Below are 19,165 nucleotides of genomic sequence, written 5' to 3' on the forward strand. Positions count from 1 at the left end.
GCACCCAGTTTTTAGAGCCCAAATTTTTCGAAAATGGGTGCGTCTTATACATGGGGAAATATGGTATTTTCTTTTGCTGATCCTGCACCTTCCTGTATGAAATCCTTTAATGGCTCCAAGAGGATAAAAGCCTTGCAAGGTCCTGTCTTCTTTCTTCAGCTCCAGGGCATCCTGCTCCTTTAGGGACCAGACCTTGTACCGTGAAGCCTCACTAGCCCTGAGCCCTGCAGTTTTCCCCTGTGCTTCTTTCTCTCCAGGCTGCACAGCTCCCTCTGGCTCTCAGTCTGCTAGTCACGTTCCTTTGTCTGTTTTAAGGCCCGACTCCTAAGGGTCTCATTTCTGTAATCCTCACTCAGGTAACTACTCCCCGCCTACTCCGTGCAAGCGCTGATGAGCAGACAACAACCAGACTAACAGCGGGGCCTCCAGCCTGTAGCTGGAGCACACACCACCCAGGGCGATGCCTCAACGCCCCTCTCTGTCAAGCTCTGGTCCCTTACTTCCCACATTAATTCATAACAACGAGGAAAAGGATACTCAGATCAACAAAAGGAGGCACCTTGAAACCAAATGACAGCGCAACCTGAGGCAAATTTAAGTTATTAACATTAAAGATCTGTTTCAGAGAATGGGAATCATATGCTCGGATGTATGACTTATATGCTTCCTGGGCTGACTTATGAAGGAAGTAGTTCTTTTCAATCAATTGTTCAAGCTGAAATGGAAAAAAAAAACATTTGTTTTGGTAAAATAAGAGAGCAGATTTCATATATATATTAGAACAAAACCATCCTGCAAAAAATATCTGTCCCAATACACTTGCTCCAATATCTGCAAAGTATTAATTAAGAATTACAAAGCTCTTGTAGGTATGGCCTGCAACAACGGAGCACAGGAGTGTGGTAACCAGCACAGCAGGAAGCCGGAATGACTGCATAGTCCAAGCTTCTCATTTATGAGAAGGGAGACTCAGAGTCCAACGACTGCCCGCGGAACACTACACAGGCAATACTGGGATGAGGCACAGGATGCCATAAAAAAAGCATACCTGAGATTGAATGTCAGAAATTTTGGACCAGGAAAACTCGAATTCACTTAATGGAACCTAAAAAACAAAAACATGAAGATCAGCAAACTGGGACAGATCAACATTCAAATGTTTACATGATGAGACAAGTGACGAGTGTCCTGTGAACAGACGGGAAATGGTGGGGCCAGGCAGCAACTGTGTCGCTGGAGCACATTAGGCGCTGATGAGATGACAGCGACCAGGCCTGAAGGATTCCCTCGTCTCCCAACACCAATGAAGTCTTACCTTACCTCGCGCATGGTACACAAACTGTGCCACGGACCCTTCCGAAAAGGCAGGGCAAGGAACCGGACAGGGGTGAGCCCGTGAAGCCCTTTTCTCTAGATCAGGATCTCGATAGTGAGGAAGCAGCCTGAAGCTTCTAGTTAGAAGGACCACTAGCTCTTCTCCCCATGTCAGGAGGGACGCCCTAACACAACTCTGCCCTGTGACCGGGACTTGTGACACCAGGCGTCATGGTGATCATAAACTCCTCCAGGATAAACTTCTTATTGGCCATCACTTATGAGATAACTGGGGAAGTGCCAGACCTACGTGAGGTGCTAGGTGAAAAACAGCAGCCCAAGCCATGGAGCCTGCCCTCACAGAGCTTGCAGTCTTGCGGGGGAGACAGATAAATGATGAGACAACAAGTCAGCGAGTAATCCTACTGTGGGAATATGAAGGGAGGCTGATCAGTGATGGCTTCCCAGAAGAGACAATAGCCAGCTGAAACCAGAGGCAATCGAGAGAACCAGAAAAAGGGCATTCTAGAGAAAAAGTGCTAAGGCTGTAAGGCAATTTTTAAGAACTGCCCCTAGTTGCTGGGTGGAGGAAATCCCACCTGGCGAGACTGTGCCAGGGAAGCAAGCAAGGAGGAAATGTCAGGGAAGAGGAGGCCTGATAAGCACGCACAAGATCAGCAATAAAGAGGCCACTTATAATTCTAATGAATTCGGATTTGGTGGGATGCAATGACGCCAAAGTCAGATGAGGGTGGCTTGGAGAACAGGGTCAGAAGAAAATAAATGGAGAAAATATAAACCACTTTTCAAAATGGCAGACTGAAGAAAGGTCACAAGCATTGTTGGAGGTGGTGATAGGAGAACGGGTTTAGGGTTGAAGTTATTATTTTTTTTTAGTGAAAGACTTGAGATGGTAAAGAGCTAACTGCAAAGGAGAGACTGTAGGTAAATGATAGAAATCAACGAATGAGGGACAGAGGAGAAAGAAGATGGAGGAGTGAGTAGGGAGCCCCACTGCTTTGGGGGAGGTAAGAGGGAAAGACTAGGATGAAGAGATAAAAAGAAGGGGAGCAGGAGGTAGACATGACCAGGCGTGAGGGAGCTTCAAAGGAGTAGAGGTGGTTTCCACCAGGCTGTAGGGAACTGGAGAGGAGAGCGGGGACACAGTGCACTGCTGAGGAACACAGCTCAAGGACTGAGCCAAGTGGGCTGTTTTTTCTGTTCACGGTTATCGGGACAAGCCCACATAGAGTCTGATTTGCTTAACCGCTGTTGCAACAGTTCTAATAGCTATGCAATGACTCAGGACTCCTCAGACACATCTAGAAACATTGCTTAAGGCCATCTTCATCAGCAAAGGATTCCCACCAAGGGGAATCTGTTCCCAATTTAAGATTTTCCAAGCAAAGATCTTTACCTTGGATTGCTTCAAGTAACGAAGGAAACCCAACTCTTCAGGGCGCAAAATGAGCAAGGCATGCCCTCTTCCATTTAGGCCTCTGGCCGTTCTACCCACACGATGAATATATTCCTTTGGTGGAGAGAGAAAACCTGAGTTAACAGGCTGACTTCCACTGGAGCCTGAGACAGTCTGCGTTTCCAGGACTTGTGCCGGAATGAACAGAAGTGTGTTAGCACGACTGTATAAGACCGGGCCCCTCCCCACCCCCAGGGCTGTTCCTCAAAGCAAGTCTCTCAGTCCTTCTGCATGCACCACCCCCAGGGGTAACAGGGCGATGACCAAGGCCGAAGGAAAGCTGGACGCGAGGTCATATTACCTCTGCGATCTAATAAAATGACCAGTAAGTGTGTTTCAACCTCAAAATGGCTTTTTGAAGCCTGTTTAAATGCTGGCAATTTATAATATATAACGTATTTGTTCAAAATGCTTAATAAAACTAATTTTACTACATATTCTATATAGCTCTATAAGCAAATTTTATTTCCTTCTGCTCTTAACAAATCATTCCAAGTATGTAACATTCCCACCCTAAGTCCCACTGCGGCCTTTCAAATCTCCTAACATACCCTCTTTGGGTCCTGGAAAAGCCCTAAATACTATTAGCACCAAAGAAATACTGCAAAGTCACTGTCCACTAAAGCATGACTGAATAAGAAAGAAACCTTTGAATGTGAAATACAGTATTTCTCAGGAAACCTGGAGAGTAAGTGCACTCCTTAACGCAGGGCCATTCTGAGAAATGTAGGATGCCACTGACCTTGGGGTCATCGGGAGGGTCATATTGAACAATCCAGTCGACTTCAGGAATATCCAGCCCTCTAGCTGCCACATCCGTGCACAACAATATCCCTGTGTCTGCATTGCAGAACTGGAAGAATGTGGTTGTGCGCTTGTTTTGCTTCTGCCTTCCCTAGAATCAAATCAAAACATCCATTAGGGCTAAAACCTGAGGCTGTTTCTGGGCGGTCTGGATGCAGAAGCCCCAACCTGGGAAGTTGTGAACCTGCTTTATTTCACATTCACTCCCTGGTCTATGTCCTGTTTTCTCAAGTAGATGGCATCTCTTCTCCCTTTATGGTCCTCACCCCTCACACCAGCAAAGCTCTGTCCATATAGGATCAATCGCCCAATGCTGACTGCCCTACTTAGAACTACGTTTAGAGGAGAGTAATACCTCAAACCCCACGATCTATACAACTTGGTGAGCATAACCCTTTTTTAATAAACTTTTCATCATCACTTACATGAATGGCCAAGACAGGCAAATCGATGTAGTTCAGCAACTCGTAGTGGTATTTCACAGACTTACAGGATGAAAAGAAGACCATTAGTTTCTTCTTCCGGTTTTTCTTAAGGAATGTAAAGAGTAGGAGGAATCTCTTTTCGGAAGGACAAACAACATATCCCTAGAAGTAGTTCAATTGAACAGACACAAAATAACCAAATGGACATTTTCAGCTGCATGAACCAATATAATCTGATGAAGAGCACAGACAAACATCATGCATACAGTCCTGCCTTACCTACAGTAAAATTACTGCTTTCATCGTAACAAAGCCTTCCTAAAATAAGACTAATTAATTTAAGCTCTTTTGACGCCAGCAACTGCCTGTAATCACTGAACACTAACTTCTTTTCATATTTCTGAGATAACTGGTTATCAACAGTTCTTCCAACCATAATATATTAACACCTCTACTAATTGGAACCCTCAAGACATATCAATAATTGATATTTAAAAGGTCTTTGACAGCAAGATCTCAAATAACCACAACTAAACAAGATAACAAGGCTGCATAAACATATCTTTAAAAATTAAACAACCGGGCCGGCCGAGTGGCGCATAGGTTAAGAGCTGGCTTGGGACGCCAGAGGGCCCCAGTTCGGATCCCACATATGAGGGCCAGTGACACTGCCCTCCACAGCTAAGATGCTGAACAACANCCCCCCCCACCACTTTCTGTCCAGCGTTCCAGGGCATCAGCCTTTTACAGCAGGTTAGTATAGCAATCCAAGCCACAGAAATCTTCAGACCCCAGGAAGAAAAGCACAAAAAGAATTACATCAAAATAATGACAAATGAGGGAAAAACATTTAAAAGTATTCTCTCATTACAACAAAGACTAAGAAGTCCCCTTTGCTTTCTCCTGGGGCAATGAAGAAAAACCGAACCATTTTACATTCCAAAATAAGAGACTTGCTGGAACGATCAGTCCTCGGTGCTTTCAACCCAAGTCAATTCGTACTCTTGTCAGGTCAGTCCAAATCCTAAAGCTATAAAATTCCTTTTTGCAGCAAGGGAAAATATCCATCTCGGGGTAAAGCGCTTCCAGATGAAAGGAAGGTGTCTTCAGTGAGAGAACTGCCTGCTGTCGGATGACTTCCTGCTGATGTGTTTGAAGATTTTGGACTTCTCGACTTTTCTGGCTTTCTGGTAGCCGAACCCGCCGCCACCTCCTCTCTTTCTAATCTTGCCTTCATTGCTGTTCACATCTGAAGGTGCTGTTAAGGAGATCACGCCACAGAGGTAACCCTGAAATCTGGCATCTACAGAGAGCCAGGCCGCGTGCACTGTCCCCCCATCACCACCCTGCCGGGGCAATGAAGACTATGCATGTGAATGACCCCATGCAACACACTTCCAGGCAATGAGGAGTGGCATGTGACCGTGGACTGAAACCAGCAGGTATGATTTTAATCCCAGTGCACTAGTCATATTATTTTCTCCACACAATGAGACTCAAGACAATTACTTATAAGGAATTAAGAGGCAAATCAGCAAGTTTATAGGAACATATTAAAAAATACCCCTACTGTCAAAGTAAATGACTTTCACTTGTTCGGGCTGATTCAGGAAATGCCTAACCAAGTGAACCTGTTCTTTTCATACTATTCAACATGCAGACAATTACTCAATGCCTAAAATGGAGATGGGACCCAAATTTGGTCTCCTAGTCCCTTCAGGAGTTAATGCCACAGAATTAATGCCAGTGTTAATGAACAGGCCTCACTTCAGCTACTTCAGTTTCTTATGTTAAAAATGTGATAAGAGCACACATTATGAATCACAACAGAAGCAATCTGCCATATTCCCTTTGCCTTACATAGAGTAGCACTTCAGTGTACCGTATTTCCCCATGTATTAGACGCACCATTTTTTGAAAAATTTGGGCTCTATAAACTGGGTGCGTCTTATACAGTGGTTGTAGATTTGTTTTACTTGCATTTCCCACTTTTTTCGCTCTTGTTTTTGCGCTCATACAACCACTGTACAAGACGCACCCAGTTTTTAGAGCCCAAATTTTTCGAAAATGGGTGCGTCTTATACATGGGGAAATATGGTATTTTCTTTTGCTGATCCTGCACCTTCCTGTATGAAATCCTTTAATGGCTCCAAGAGGATAAAAGCCTTGCAAGGTCCTGTCTTCTTTCTTCAGCTCCAGGGCATCCTGCTCCTTTAGGGACCAGACCTTGTACCGTGAAGCCTCACTAGCCCTGAGCCCTGCAGTTTTCCCCTGTGCTTCTTTCTCTCCAGGCTGCACAGCTCCCTCTGGCTCTCAGTCTGCTAGTCACGTTCCTTTGTCTGTTTTAAGGCCCGACTCCTAAGGGTCTCATTTCTGTAATCCTCACTCAGGTAACTACTCCCCGCCTACTCCGTGCAAGCGCTGATGAGCAGACAACAACCAGATTAACAGCGGGGCCTCCAGCCTGCAGCTGGAGCACACACCACCCAGGGCGATGCCCCAACGCCCCTCTCTGTCAAGCTCTGGTCCCTTACTTCCCACATTAATTCATAACAACGAGGAAAAGGATACTCAGATCAACAAAAGGAGGCACCTTGAAACCAAATGACAGCGCAACCTGAGGCAAATTTAAGTTATTAACATTAAAGATCTGTTTCAGAGAATGGGAATCATATGCTCGGATGTATGACTTATATGCTTCCTGGGCTGACTTATGAAGGAAGTAGTTCTTTTCAATCAATTGTTCAAGCTGAAATGGAAAAAAAAAAACATTTGTTTTGGTAAAATAAGAGAGCAGATTTCATATATATATTAGAACAAAACCATCCTGCAAAAAATATCTGTCCCAATACACTTGCTCCAATATNGTAACGAAGAGCCACTGTGAATGATTTAAACTGAAAAGGAATGAACTGAGATTACAGATGGCTGGAGAACCTGGAATAGGGGCTGATGGATAATGGGCAGGACCATGCCTGTCGTCACCCCACAATCACTCTGGGCTTAAGCACTCTGCTGCCTGGTGCCACAGCTGAAACGTCTGCTCCGGAGGCGGCTGCCTCTGCAAGTTGGAGGAAAAAGTCTCCAGCTGCTTCTGCTCCTTTATTAGTACCTGATTCAGGGTCTGGGGCAGGTACGTGATTGGGGAAACCTAGGTCACAGCCCTAACTATAGGGGAGGCTTTTTAGCTTTTCTGATGGGAAGTGATCTTGACGACCAACCAGGACTTAAATGGCACGGTCTCCAAACACAGGACAGGAAGGTTAGACGCTGGGCAGCTTCTCAAACACAAAATGAGTTCAACCGTAGTCATCCAGTTAAAAGATCCCCTTTCCTCCCTTACATTACAGAGGAAGATGCTGAATCCTAGAGGGGAGAATGGCTTCCTTCAGAAAGATAGGTGGCTAAGGTCAGTGTTTCACTTCCTGTGACAACACCCATCAACTGAATTCCAATTAAATGGAGCAGTGTTGGGGAATCTCCAGGCTTTGTCTGACTGGGGCCATGGTGGTTATTCTCTCCCACACTGTGGTTTTTCAAGCAAAAGGCATTCAAACAAAAGCACAACTGTTTCGCTCTGGAAAGGCCATCAGTGCATCTCCTCTGGGCCACCTGTTTGTTGATGACTAAACATACTAACATTTCCTGCGTTGGGCATTTTCACTTTGCAAGATGATAGTAAAAGGCTATATGAGGTGTGATCGAAAAATATAGTGACTGTTTAAACTAAAAAAAAAAATTACAGTGACACATTGCTATTAATTCCCCTCAAAATACGCATCCTCCTCCCACTTCAAACNTGATGGTGCCAACTTGAGCCAGTGAAGCAACGTCCTCCACAACTAGACTGAAGAACAAAAGGACAGCAACTTGTCTGTTCCCCTCCCCCAATTAATTCCCCAGCGCTGTTCCCATCCCCCAATTCCCCAATTAAAAAAACAAAAACAAAGAAAAAAACTAAACAACCCATGAAAGGTTCTTAAGTTAAATCATCACAGAAGTATTTTATTCACCAAAAGACTCGATCTTAAAGTTCTATTTTTAATCAATCTAGTTTGGATCTTTGTCAACTCATTGCCAATTTTCTACAGCTATGTGCCTGATCCCAGTCTCTCCACCTTTTAACTCACCTCTCATCTTAGAGCAAGAGATAATTAAACAAATTTTTTTTACTGCCATCTCTAACTTACAGTGGTTAATAATGCCTCCCACATGTCAGGAGATATTAAGAAACAATAAAGAGAGCTGAATAAATTATTCAGAGTTCAAGATATACTTTATACCAGGAAAGTCAGAGACCCAAAACCCAAGTTCATTATATTTGAATTAAAAGTTCAATAACCCATCTGCTTTCTGGGAGATCCTGCAAACAATTACAAGAAAACACCAAAAAAGATCCTTAAAATTTAAGATATTGACAAAAGGTACCTGCTCAAGACCATCCACTGTTGCAGTATCTTTATCATCATCAACACCAACATATAATGGCTCCTTTTTCAGAGAAATCCTCGCCAGGTCTTCAACTTTTCGAGTTTGTGTGGCAGAAAAGAGCATCGTCTGTCTGCGTGCTGAAACAAATCATATAAAAGAATAACCCCATTAATACACAAATCTTTGGGTGTTGCCTACCTATTTCCTCACCAAGTTAATAATCCCAATAAAGAATAACCCCAATCTTTCACAGAATCTTTAGAAACTGCTTCACAACTACAAATGCTCCTAAGTACAAATACCAGGAATGGGAGATGTGTTATCACTACAGGTGCTAAGGGAATATCATGAACAACTTTATGTCCATAAATTTGACAACTTAGATGAAATGGACAATTTTCTTGGAAGAAAACCGCTAAGGCTCACTGAAGAAATAGAAAACCTCAATAGCCTTTTATCTATTAAAGAAACTGTAGTTAAAATCTTTATGTAAAAAAAACTCCAGCTCCAATGGCCTTTAATGGTGCATTCTATCAAACATTTAAGGAAGAAATGTTACTAATTCTTCACTAACTCTCCAAGACACTTGAGATAATTTACTTCCCAACTTATTCTTTGAAGCCAGCCATTACCCTGATACCAAAACCCAACAATGACTCATGAGCATAGATGAAAAATTTCTAAACAAAATTTTACCAAAGTGAATCCAGTGATCTATAAAAAGAATAATGCATCATGACCAAGTGGGGTTTATTCCACGAGTGCAGGGTTGCTTGGTTGAACATTTGAAAATTAACCAATACAATCTGCCATATTAACCAACTAAAGAAGAAACAACATCAACAGACACAGGAAAAGCATTTGACAAAATTTAACATCTGATTTAAAAAAATCTCAGCAAACTAGAAACAGAAGGGATCAGCCTCAATCTGATAAGGGGTATCTACAAAAAAAGCTACAGCTAACATCGTACTTAATGGTGAAAGACTGAATGCTTTACTCCCTAGTATCAGGAATAAAACAAAGATGTCTTCTCTTGCCACTTCTATTCAGTATTGTATTGGAAAGAAACAATTCAGTGAAGAATTCATTTTTTTACTTGTAGATGACATGATTGCCTATGTAGAAAAATCCAATGGTTAGTTTCATCTGAAGAGTCACACTGAACAATGCAGTCAAGCATAATAATAATTACCTCGCCAGCTACAGGATGAATATACAAAAATCAACTGTATGTGTATGCACATACAAGCAATGAACAATTTGAAATTGAAATTTTAATGAAATACTTAGGAATAAATCTGACAAATGATGTGAAAAAACCTATACAATGAAAACTCTAAAAACACTGTTGACAGACATTCAGGAGCTAATAAACAGAGATATACCTTATTCACGGGTTGAATATACTCAATATTGTCTTCCACCAATATCTATAATCAATATAATCCCAACCAACCAGATTTTTTTTAGGTAGTAGAAATTGACAAACTGTTCTAAAATTTATACAGAAATGCAAAGGATAAGAACAGCCAGAACAGTTTTGAAATAGAACTTGGGAGTTAATACTACCTAATTTCAAAATTTAATAGGTAGAACTGGGACTCTTCTACACTGCTGATGGGAATGTAAAATGGTACATGTTAAACATACACTAGCCACTCCACTCCTAGGTAGCTACCCAAAAGAAAAAAAAACATACGTCCATTAAAAAAAAAAAAGAGTTGTAGATGAATGTTCACGGCAACTTTATAAATCTCTAGAAAATGCAAATTGATCTAGTGACAGAAAGCAGATCAACAGTTGCCTGGGGGAGAGATATGTGTGAGTAGTTGTTGGAGGTACATGAGGGTTGCTCCTACTGAGGCTGAGAGGGATTACAAAGGTTCACAAAAAAACTTTTGAGTGTTATGAATACCTTCACTGTATCAATTGTGGTGAAGGTTTCGCAGGCGTTAACATCAAAATTTATCCAGTTGCGTATTTAAAATATGTACAGATTATTATGTCAATTATATCCCAATAAACCATTAAAAAACAAATTGTATCATGAATGGAATCGTGGCCTTATTACAGACATAAGCAATTTATGCTACAAATACTGTAACCAAGGTATGTACAACTCAAATATAACACGGAAGGCAAAAAGTCTACGGCTACCTGGGAGATGTTAGATGAAGTAAGAAAAAGATGGGATGGTGGGGGCAATGGGAATGAGACATATTGGGTCATTGGGAAACTCATGACGTATTTTTCTATGTTTTTCAATGCAAAAATGCATCATGACTTTCCCGACGACCCAATAAGTTTGGACTGTTTAACTTGCATTATAACCTCTAAAATGGCAAAACCACCGTATTAAGTTACTGATAAATTTGATGCTTGCATTGCAAACTACCTCTGCGGCTGACTGGCACAACTACTTTACTTGGCTCTATTAAAATTCTGGTATTAAGAGCTTCCACATAGGAACAACCTCACCTGCTTCCAACAGCTACTTTGCAAACCACATACAGACGCTACCCACTTACTTGGCAGAAGTTTAATAATTTGCTTTAATTCCTCTTCAAACCCAACATCCAAGATACGATCAGCCTCATCGATAACCAGACACTGTAGGTTTTTATACATAAACCCTGGAGTATTCTAATAAGACAAAGGACAAAGAGACACTGTTAGGCGTCAATTCTGTTTCACATAATACAATGAGACAGGTACTACATAATAGTGTTCTCTTACCTGCATATGGTCCAGGAGACGGCCTGGTGTGGCCACAATGATGTTGATCCCATTAGCAAGTTTCTGTGCTTCAGCAGATCTGTTACTGCCACCCATTATTAACCCGTATGTGTGAACATGGTGTGTCATCAGCTCTTTAAGAACACCGAAAGTCTGCATGGCCAGTTCCCTGGTAGGTGACAGAATAAGAACTCCTGTTCCTAAAAAGCAAAAAATAATATATGGTAAAAGTCAAACTGCAGTTATCACCATGAGTCCACAACAAGTGTAATAAACTATAACATAGTAAACAGACATTGGCAGAAACAATCAGATCAAAGGCTTACCATTTCTGGGCATAAACTTTAACTTAACAATGAGTTCAACTGCAGGGATGAGAAATGCCAGGGTTTTGCCACTGCCTGTTTTTGCAGCTGCTAGAAGATCCCTAAATATTAAAAAGGGAAAGGAGTTATTTAGTCTGCTCCTTCAACAAGTGCTTACTGAATACCTACCATGTACAATCACATCTGTTTTTAGCACCAAGGCTAGAACAGGATCAAGAAAGACAAAGTTCCTACCTTCTCTATCACTAAAATCACCCGGTTAAATACCTAACTCAGGAAGAAGAATCATGCTAAGAAATAGAAGTGAACACTTTTCTTCAAACATCAGAAAATAACTTCAAGCTTTTAATGCAGGTTTGATATGTAACCCAACACACAGGGCAGAATCAATAGAACATACTGGTATTTTCTTTCCAAACTACTAGCACTAAAAATGGAGACCCTAATGGCCAAATATCAATGCTATTCATACCTGCCTTCCAGAAGTGGTCTGATACTTTTATGTTGAATTTCAGTCATGTTTGTAAAGCCCATTTCTTTTATTGCCTTCAGAGTATTCTCGTTGACGAGATTAGATAGAGAAGCAAATGAAGTATCCTCAAAAGCTCCTAAATGGAACACAGTTTATTATTAGCAAACTTATTTTTTATTAATAGTTAATACAGCTACAGCTGCCTAAATTATAGTTTTACTGACTGAAAGCATTACTGGGGTTGGAGTCACACTTGGAAGAGCTTCTTCCACTAAGACTAAATCCCAACCATTCCTATGTAACATGAAGAAAAAGACCCTAGACTTTTAAAGTTTCTCCTCTGCCGATGCCTGTGTACGTAATTTAAAGGCCAGAGCCTGCACTGTAACAAAATAATAAAGGGTGAAGAGGAGGTAAAATCAAGGGACATGCATGAAATGAAAATGCCAAGGCTGAGGGAGGGGACAAGAGGAGTTCAGAGAGAAATTAAATGTTTAGAAGTCTGAAGTAAAAAGTGAAAACATTCACTATAATAAAAACCAAGGGGCTGGCCGAGTGGCTCAGTTGGTTAAGAATTAGCTTAAGAGCACGAGCCCTGAGCAACAGGGCCGCCGGTTCGATTCCCACATGGGCCAGTGATGCTGCACCCGAGCTGAGCTGCCACTTGGATGGCTCAGTGGATAGAGCCTGCGCTCTTAACAACAAGGCTGCTGGTTCAACTCCTGCATGGGATGGTGGCTACGCCCACCTGCAACTAATTGAACACAGCACCTTGAGCTGAGCTGCCATACGGATGACTCAGTGGATAGAGCACGTGCTCTTAACACAAGGTTGCTGGTTTGACTCCCGCATGGGATAGTGGCTATGCCCACCCAGGACTAAGATTGAACACAGCACCTTGAGCTTAGAGGCCACGAGCTGCCGATGGGCAGCCAGATGGCAACTGGCGCCCTCCACAACAAAGACTGAAGAACAACATCTTGGCTGGTTCCCTCCCCCAAATTCCCCAACTTAAAAATAAATAAATAAATAAATAAATAAATAAATAAATAAATAAAAACCGAGTGTGAAGTCAATCAAGAGAGTAGTTAATCTTACTCCAAAAAGACAACCAAGAGAGTCAAATACAGCCAGCCAGGCTGTTAGGCTGAACCTACCAATCAAGTGTGCAGCAGTTCTTCAGCAGAGGACGCTCAAACCCCCGAGGGAGCTCCCCACTCTAACACGTCCTGGCCATAACCCAGGCATTGTCGCCTTGGCACTACTGACATTTTGGGCTGGATAATTCTGTTTTGAGAGGCTGTCCTATACACTGTAGGATGTTCTGCAGCATCCCTGTAGATGCCAGTAGCCTGACTCCAGTTCTGACAACCAAAAATGTTGGTAGCCAACCCTCATGATTTGCCTGGGAAAGAGGAGGTTTATGGGATGCTGAACATTCACTGCTAAAACTGGTCAAGCTCTGGGCAAACCAGGGTTAGCTGGGCACCTTACCTGTGAAGCAAAAATTGCCCTGGTTGAGAACCAGTGATAGCATTTGCAATTCTGATTAAGCAAGTCTGGGTCCAGGCTTCAATATTTTAACAAACAAAACAACTCAGGTAACTCCTAGACATTTCTGGTTAGGAGTAACAGATTCTTGTCTGAACTCAACTTTACAGATAAAGAAACAAGGGCCAAAGGAAGTTAACCTGACTCTGGTCCCTCAATAATGTCAATTCCATCCTTCCTTCCTTCCTTCTTACTAAGTGAGCCAGTATTAAACTTTCTCCAGACTTCTGGGCCAATGGTTTTCCTACTACAACATGGAATGAGCTTCAGAAAATGATAAACCAAAAGAACAAATGACCCCAGAAGTTGTTTGTATTATCAAAACATTTACTATCAGGAATAAAAAAAAAGGAAAAAACAGAAAGAAACAACAAAAACTACGGCACACAAGCTGGGAGATAAAAAGCAGCACTTAAGATATAAAACCATTTCTTGCGACTACTTACTTTTTTCAGGTAAAAGTCACATTTGAACCTTCATATTTTATAATCTTGAGAGGTATGACATTTTTGAGCATTATCTGGAAAACGTTCTGGAAGTTACCTGTCAGTCCCAGAGGCAGGCTGGGCCCTTCACTGTCCTCTTCCTCCTCATCTGGCTTCTCCACTCTATGTTCTGTTTCTCCAGGAGCCTGGGCACTTTCTTCCGATTCCTCTTTGTCTTCAATTTTTGCTTTTTTGGTATCTGGTTTTAAAGAACAAAACCCAATATTTTTTTTCTTAAAATAAAAATACCAAATGAGATTACAAAGTAATAGATATGAGATGCCAAGACGCCTATTTTCAAAAGCTTGACACATTTCCAGTTTTAATTTGCTAAGATTAAAGATTTAATTATATTTAAAAACCCAGAGGGACATGCAGATTTGCCAACAAAACTTTCTTTTTTAGGTTTCTTAATGCATTATACCACCATCTTAAGTGACCAAGACATTTTTTAAAAGTTGAACTAAACAATTAAGTATTCTAATTTCACCAAGTTCTATATATTTCACTGAGAAAAAAAAGGGGGCATGTGATTAGTATGTTTTTTTTTTAAAAAACTCAGAAACAAGCACTGATTTTCCACCCATGTCATTAAACGTAAGTTTTCTATAAAAGCTAATTTTGTTTTAAAGATGCACAGAAATACCAAAGGCTCTTCATGTTATTAGAGATAGTACAAAGCAAGGGCAATAAGCCACACAGCTGGATAACAGAAACGGGCCTGTTCCTTGAACTTAAGTGGTGAAGCGGGGAAAGGTAAGGCCTCTGGCTTTTGACTTCTACATTCACAACTTTCAAAATGGGGTCCGAAACTACCTTTCCAGTCTTACCTCCCATCATGTTCTTAAATGTTCCACCGTGTCAAATGGGTTATTAACTACCATACTGGACTTTTATCAACTTCTAGTAGTTAGTGAAATTAGTTAGATAAGAAGTGACCTAGCCCAGAGCTCAGGACTCTTTGTAGCGCGGGACGGGCTCCTTCCTTGGACCTTACTATCACCCTTCTGGGATACGGGCGACTCTGCAGGACCCCCAAGTTCAGAAGCCACGGATATCATCAGCTGGTCTGCATGGCTTATCATTTCTGTTTTCCTTAAAATAGTTCTTAAAGTTTACCAATAGGGTTAAAACTCCCAGCCTTGTGATTCCATGCTTGAGGGTAGAAATAATATCACCTCTTTAGGCATACTCAGAACAAGAATCCTAAAGGCGCTGAGAATTTCACTATTGGATTTCAATCACTTTAAATAAAAACTGTAATGTCTTGTTTTCATGCTTTTCTCTATCTTGTTTCATTTTTGTTTAAGCAATTTCTTGTAACCTACAAATGTATTAATCTGTAGGCAGCATGAAGACAGCCATGTATGTTTGGAAAAGTTCAAAGCTCCTTTCTAAACGAAACCTTTATTTCAGATAAGACAGATGAATAGAATATTCTAACCCAGGTGTTAACAAAACTTTTTTTCTAAAGGGCCAGACAGTAAATATTTCAGGTTTTACAGGCCACATGGTCTATGTTACTATAAAGACCAAATAAACAAATGGGCATCGCACTGTTCCAATAAAGCTTTATTTATAAAAATAGATGGAAGGCTGAATAGTTCGCGGACACCTGTTCTATCTTCCCTTAAAATCTCTGCTTGCTCACATCTCAATTAAAATGCCTATTCTTTCACCTAAGCTTATTCAAATCCAATCATCTTCCAAAAGAAAACAGTCCTTCACTTCCCTGTTAATACCATCCTGGCCATTTTACTCACTTGAAAATTAATGTGCCATTTATTTAGACATTTCCTAACTGCTATTTCATACTCTTTACATATCCAAATTATCACTAAGTCTCCTTTCGAAGGGAGGAATTTATGGTAGGAAAAAGGAATGGGGCAAAACAGAAGTGAAAAGAATCATTAATGTAAAGTCTCTGGGTACATAAAAGTCTGAGAAGGTAGAGTCTATGACCAGCCCAGATTTCTTTAGTGTCAGTAATTCCATAATTCTGTTTGCGAACAGGTAAACCTAATACTATGCCATAGTATGTTGTGTTCACCACAAAACACCCAGCGAAGAGCAAATTTCTAGACTTCTAAGAAGATTCTTATTTAAGTGTCAGATTTTATTCAAGGTTGTTAGGGAATGTAAAAGGATGGAACATTTCTCAATATTTTGAGAAAAGTAAAAATTCCCCCCACCCTTTCATTGTTCCTTTAGCTACCAGGCTACTTTCTGGTATACTAGTGGATATGGGATTCTTGCATGTCATGTGGACAAGGTAGAATGGTACAAAGGGAAGGTAGAATGATAACTGAAAAACAGTGTGAATGGCTAAAATTCAAATAAAATGAAGTGCTTACCAGGCCCAGCATCAGCCATCACTTTTCTCTTTTTCTTCTTCTTTTTCTTCTTCTTTGATTCTGGATTAGAAGACTGTGTTGCTGCTTCCCCATTGGTTAATATGGTCGATTTCTTGGATTTTTTAAGTTTTATGCTTTCCACTGTTTCTTTAGATGTAGCCCCATTTTGGGCTTCTGACAAGCCTGCATTCATAGACTGTTTCAGGGGTTTTTTAACTTTCCCACCTCCTACTGTTTCTTTAGATATATCTCCATTTTGGGCTTCTGACACACCCACATTCACGGACTGTTTTAGGGATTTTTTAACCTTTCCACTTCTCACTGTTTCTTCAGACACATCTCCATTTTGAGTTTCTGACAGGCTCACATCCAAAGCCCCTGTTTAAAAACAGAAAATATTGTAACAAAGAAGGGGAGGTTTACTTAGAAACATTGGAATCCAAATGAGAAACGCCATGGCTTTCAGAACTGAAATGATTTAGCCTTTAATTTCCTTTCGTATATAGTTACGTCCTCAGTTAATTGGTAGGTTCTTGGAACTGTAGAAAAACGATGCACAGGCTAATTGACATAAACAAGACTTAAGTTCCTATGGCATCTCATTAACGTTATAACAAAATGACACTGAACAAAACGACATTATTCGAGGATTTGCTGCACATTATGAAAACCACTTGCAATTCTTTGGTGTTCTATTACAGGACAAGTAATTTTCATTTTAGGAAAAATACTGGAAAAGGGAAAGCTGCAATGGCTTATTAACTTTTAAAAAACCACCTCTCTGTCCTTAAGGAGTTAAGCGAGTCCAGGACAGGAAAACTTCATGAGATTAAGTATTTAAATAGCTGGGGCCAGACAACAATAGTTACAAAATATACATTTTAATATTAGGTATTTGATAAATACATGACTGATATATTAAAAACAAGTTACATCTTATTTATACAACTACCGCTTCTCATATAAATACAACTTCAAAACATTCACCCTCAACTTTCCTAGATGGTAGTGAACTGAAAATTGTTAATGAAACCACTTTTTTGTCCCAATACTTACCATATATAAATACCTAAGAATGTCTTTGGAAAAGTTTCCATGTTTATATATAGAAAGAGATAACACCATCTTTTATTCTAATCGTTACTTTCAACTACCAAAATATACTTAGTAATGCTGTATTAGTCTGCAAGAACTGGAAACATAAGGGAACTGCAAAAACATTATTCCTAAAACCCACAAACCTTCCCTCTCTTCCTGGATTTCTTTCAATCAACTAATCTCTATTGAAAACCAACTGGGGTAATGCATCAGGGCTCCAGGTTTACATCTTATTATACAGGTCCCCAAAAGGTTAACCTAACAACTTCAAGATTTCTGGCTCACTGTCAGGAAGCTAGGGCTGCAAATAAGGTAGGAAAGCACGGTGACATTCAGGTAAAATTCTTTTTAATTAAGGCTTTGTGAAAGATGTACGTGTAGAAGCTGTTAAGGAATTTGCAACCTAAAGCTGGAAGTGATGGGAAGGTACAGCAGGAGACAGGCGTTGCACTCCACATGCGCACACGACACTTCTAGCTGTAAACGGTGAAGTGCTAGAGGCGGCGGGAAGGGGAGCGGGGGAGAGACAGAATGGGTAGGAGGCGGCAACGGTATCAGGAAAGCTTTGTGAAAAGAGGCAACGAGCTTCTTTTGAGGAAATACAGACGTTCAACAGAGGGTGTAAATGCAAGGTGCATGACGATCAAGTTCCACGTGTCCGACTGGCAACGGGTGAGGGTTGGGGATGAGGTGGGGACTAAAGGTGGTGAGCGAGTCAAAATGAGAAGGGTGGAGGCAGAGAGGGCTGGCTTAGCCGGAAGAACCGGAGGCCGGGAAGGCAAGAGGTCTCCTGCTCTAACTCAGTAAGGACAAACTGATGGTGAGAAAGGCGGCGGGCAGATGGGAGGCCACTGCACGAGTCTACATCTCCTCGGGACCCGACTCGAGGCCGCCGAGTATGCCTTTTCACTCTCAGCAAGCACACGTGCTCTAAGGAAGCTGCCTGAGCCACACTGGAGCCGCCGTGACACTCGGACAGCGCCGCTCCGCCCCGCAGTCGTCGTAGCGCGCCACGGCCCACGCGTGGGCCCCCCCAGCAACGAGGCCGCCGCGAAGCTCAGCGCATCTTACCCTGCAGCTTTAGGTTTCGCTGTCGCAGTTTGAGGTTCCGCTTCTCGATCTTCTTGCGCAGGAGTTTCATCGGTAGATGAGACATGTTGTCTGCGAAGCGCCTTCCGCGCAGCGCCACAGCACGCCTTCTCCACTCCCCGGGGCGGCGCTACTTCCTGTCGGGCCGCACAAGAGCAGCTCCGCCAGCCGGAAACACGTCACAGGAAACGCTCGAGACCTGCGGCGAGAAATTGCGTCCCGGTGGACTCGTTGCTCCGTGCTACCCGCGGCAGCGGAATTCTCTGCAGCGCCCCCCGGGGGTGTGGAGGCCCGGGCCTGCGCCGGTTTCACTCCGTGCCGGAGTTGGCAGCGCGTCCGGGGGATTGGCGTCCTAGTAGAGTTGGACCGAACCCCAGAGGAGACTGAAGAAACAAAACCCAGCGGAGGGCCATAGGGAGTCGCTAGTTTTGTGTTCTCGCTCTCTTTGGCTCCTGGACAACTTAGGAAACGGAATAAAACCTATACAAATATAACATTTCTTGAAGCAGCATCCTTACTCTTGTATTTCACTCTGATATTTTCCCTTCCCTTCCATTTATGCCATCATATATTCTATTCTAATTAAAAAATTCATACTAT

General features: G+C 41.9%; 1 protein-coding gene across 1 annotated transcript; it reads right to left on the reverse strand.

Annotated features, from left to right (window-relative positions):
* Positions 1–493: 493 nt before the first annotated feature.
* Positions 494–18,736, reverse strand: DDX18 (DEAD-box helicase 18). The gene is made up of 13 exons (XM_019665365.1): positions 18,548–18,736; positions 16,379–16,756; positions 14,083–14,223; positions 11,989–12,124; positions 11,517–11,617; positions 11,191–11,390; positions 10,983–11,097; positions 8,449–8,588; positions 4,021–4,182; positions 3,534–3,686; positions 2,732–2,845; positions 1,049–1,105; positions 494–715 (listed from the first exon to the last, which is right to left on the reverse strand). Exons 1-13 carry the CDS (start codon positions 18,630–18,632, stop codon positions 509–511), a joined length of 1,989 nt encoding a protein of 662 aa, XP_019520910.1. The 5' UTR covers positions 18,633–18,736; the 3' UTR covers positions 494–508.
* Between the last annotated feature and the right edge of the window lie 429 nt (positions 18,737–19,165).

Source organism: Hipposideros armiger, unplaced genomic scaffold (genome assembly GCF_001890085.2).
Source record: "Hipposideros armiger isolate ML-2016 unplaced genomic scaffold, ASM189008v1 scaffold_440, whole genome shotgun sequence".
Lineage (NCBI taxonomy): Eukaryota > Metazoa > Chordata > Mammalia > Chiroptera > Hipposideridae > Hipposideros > Hipposideros armiger.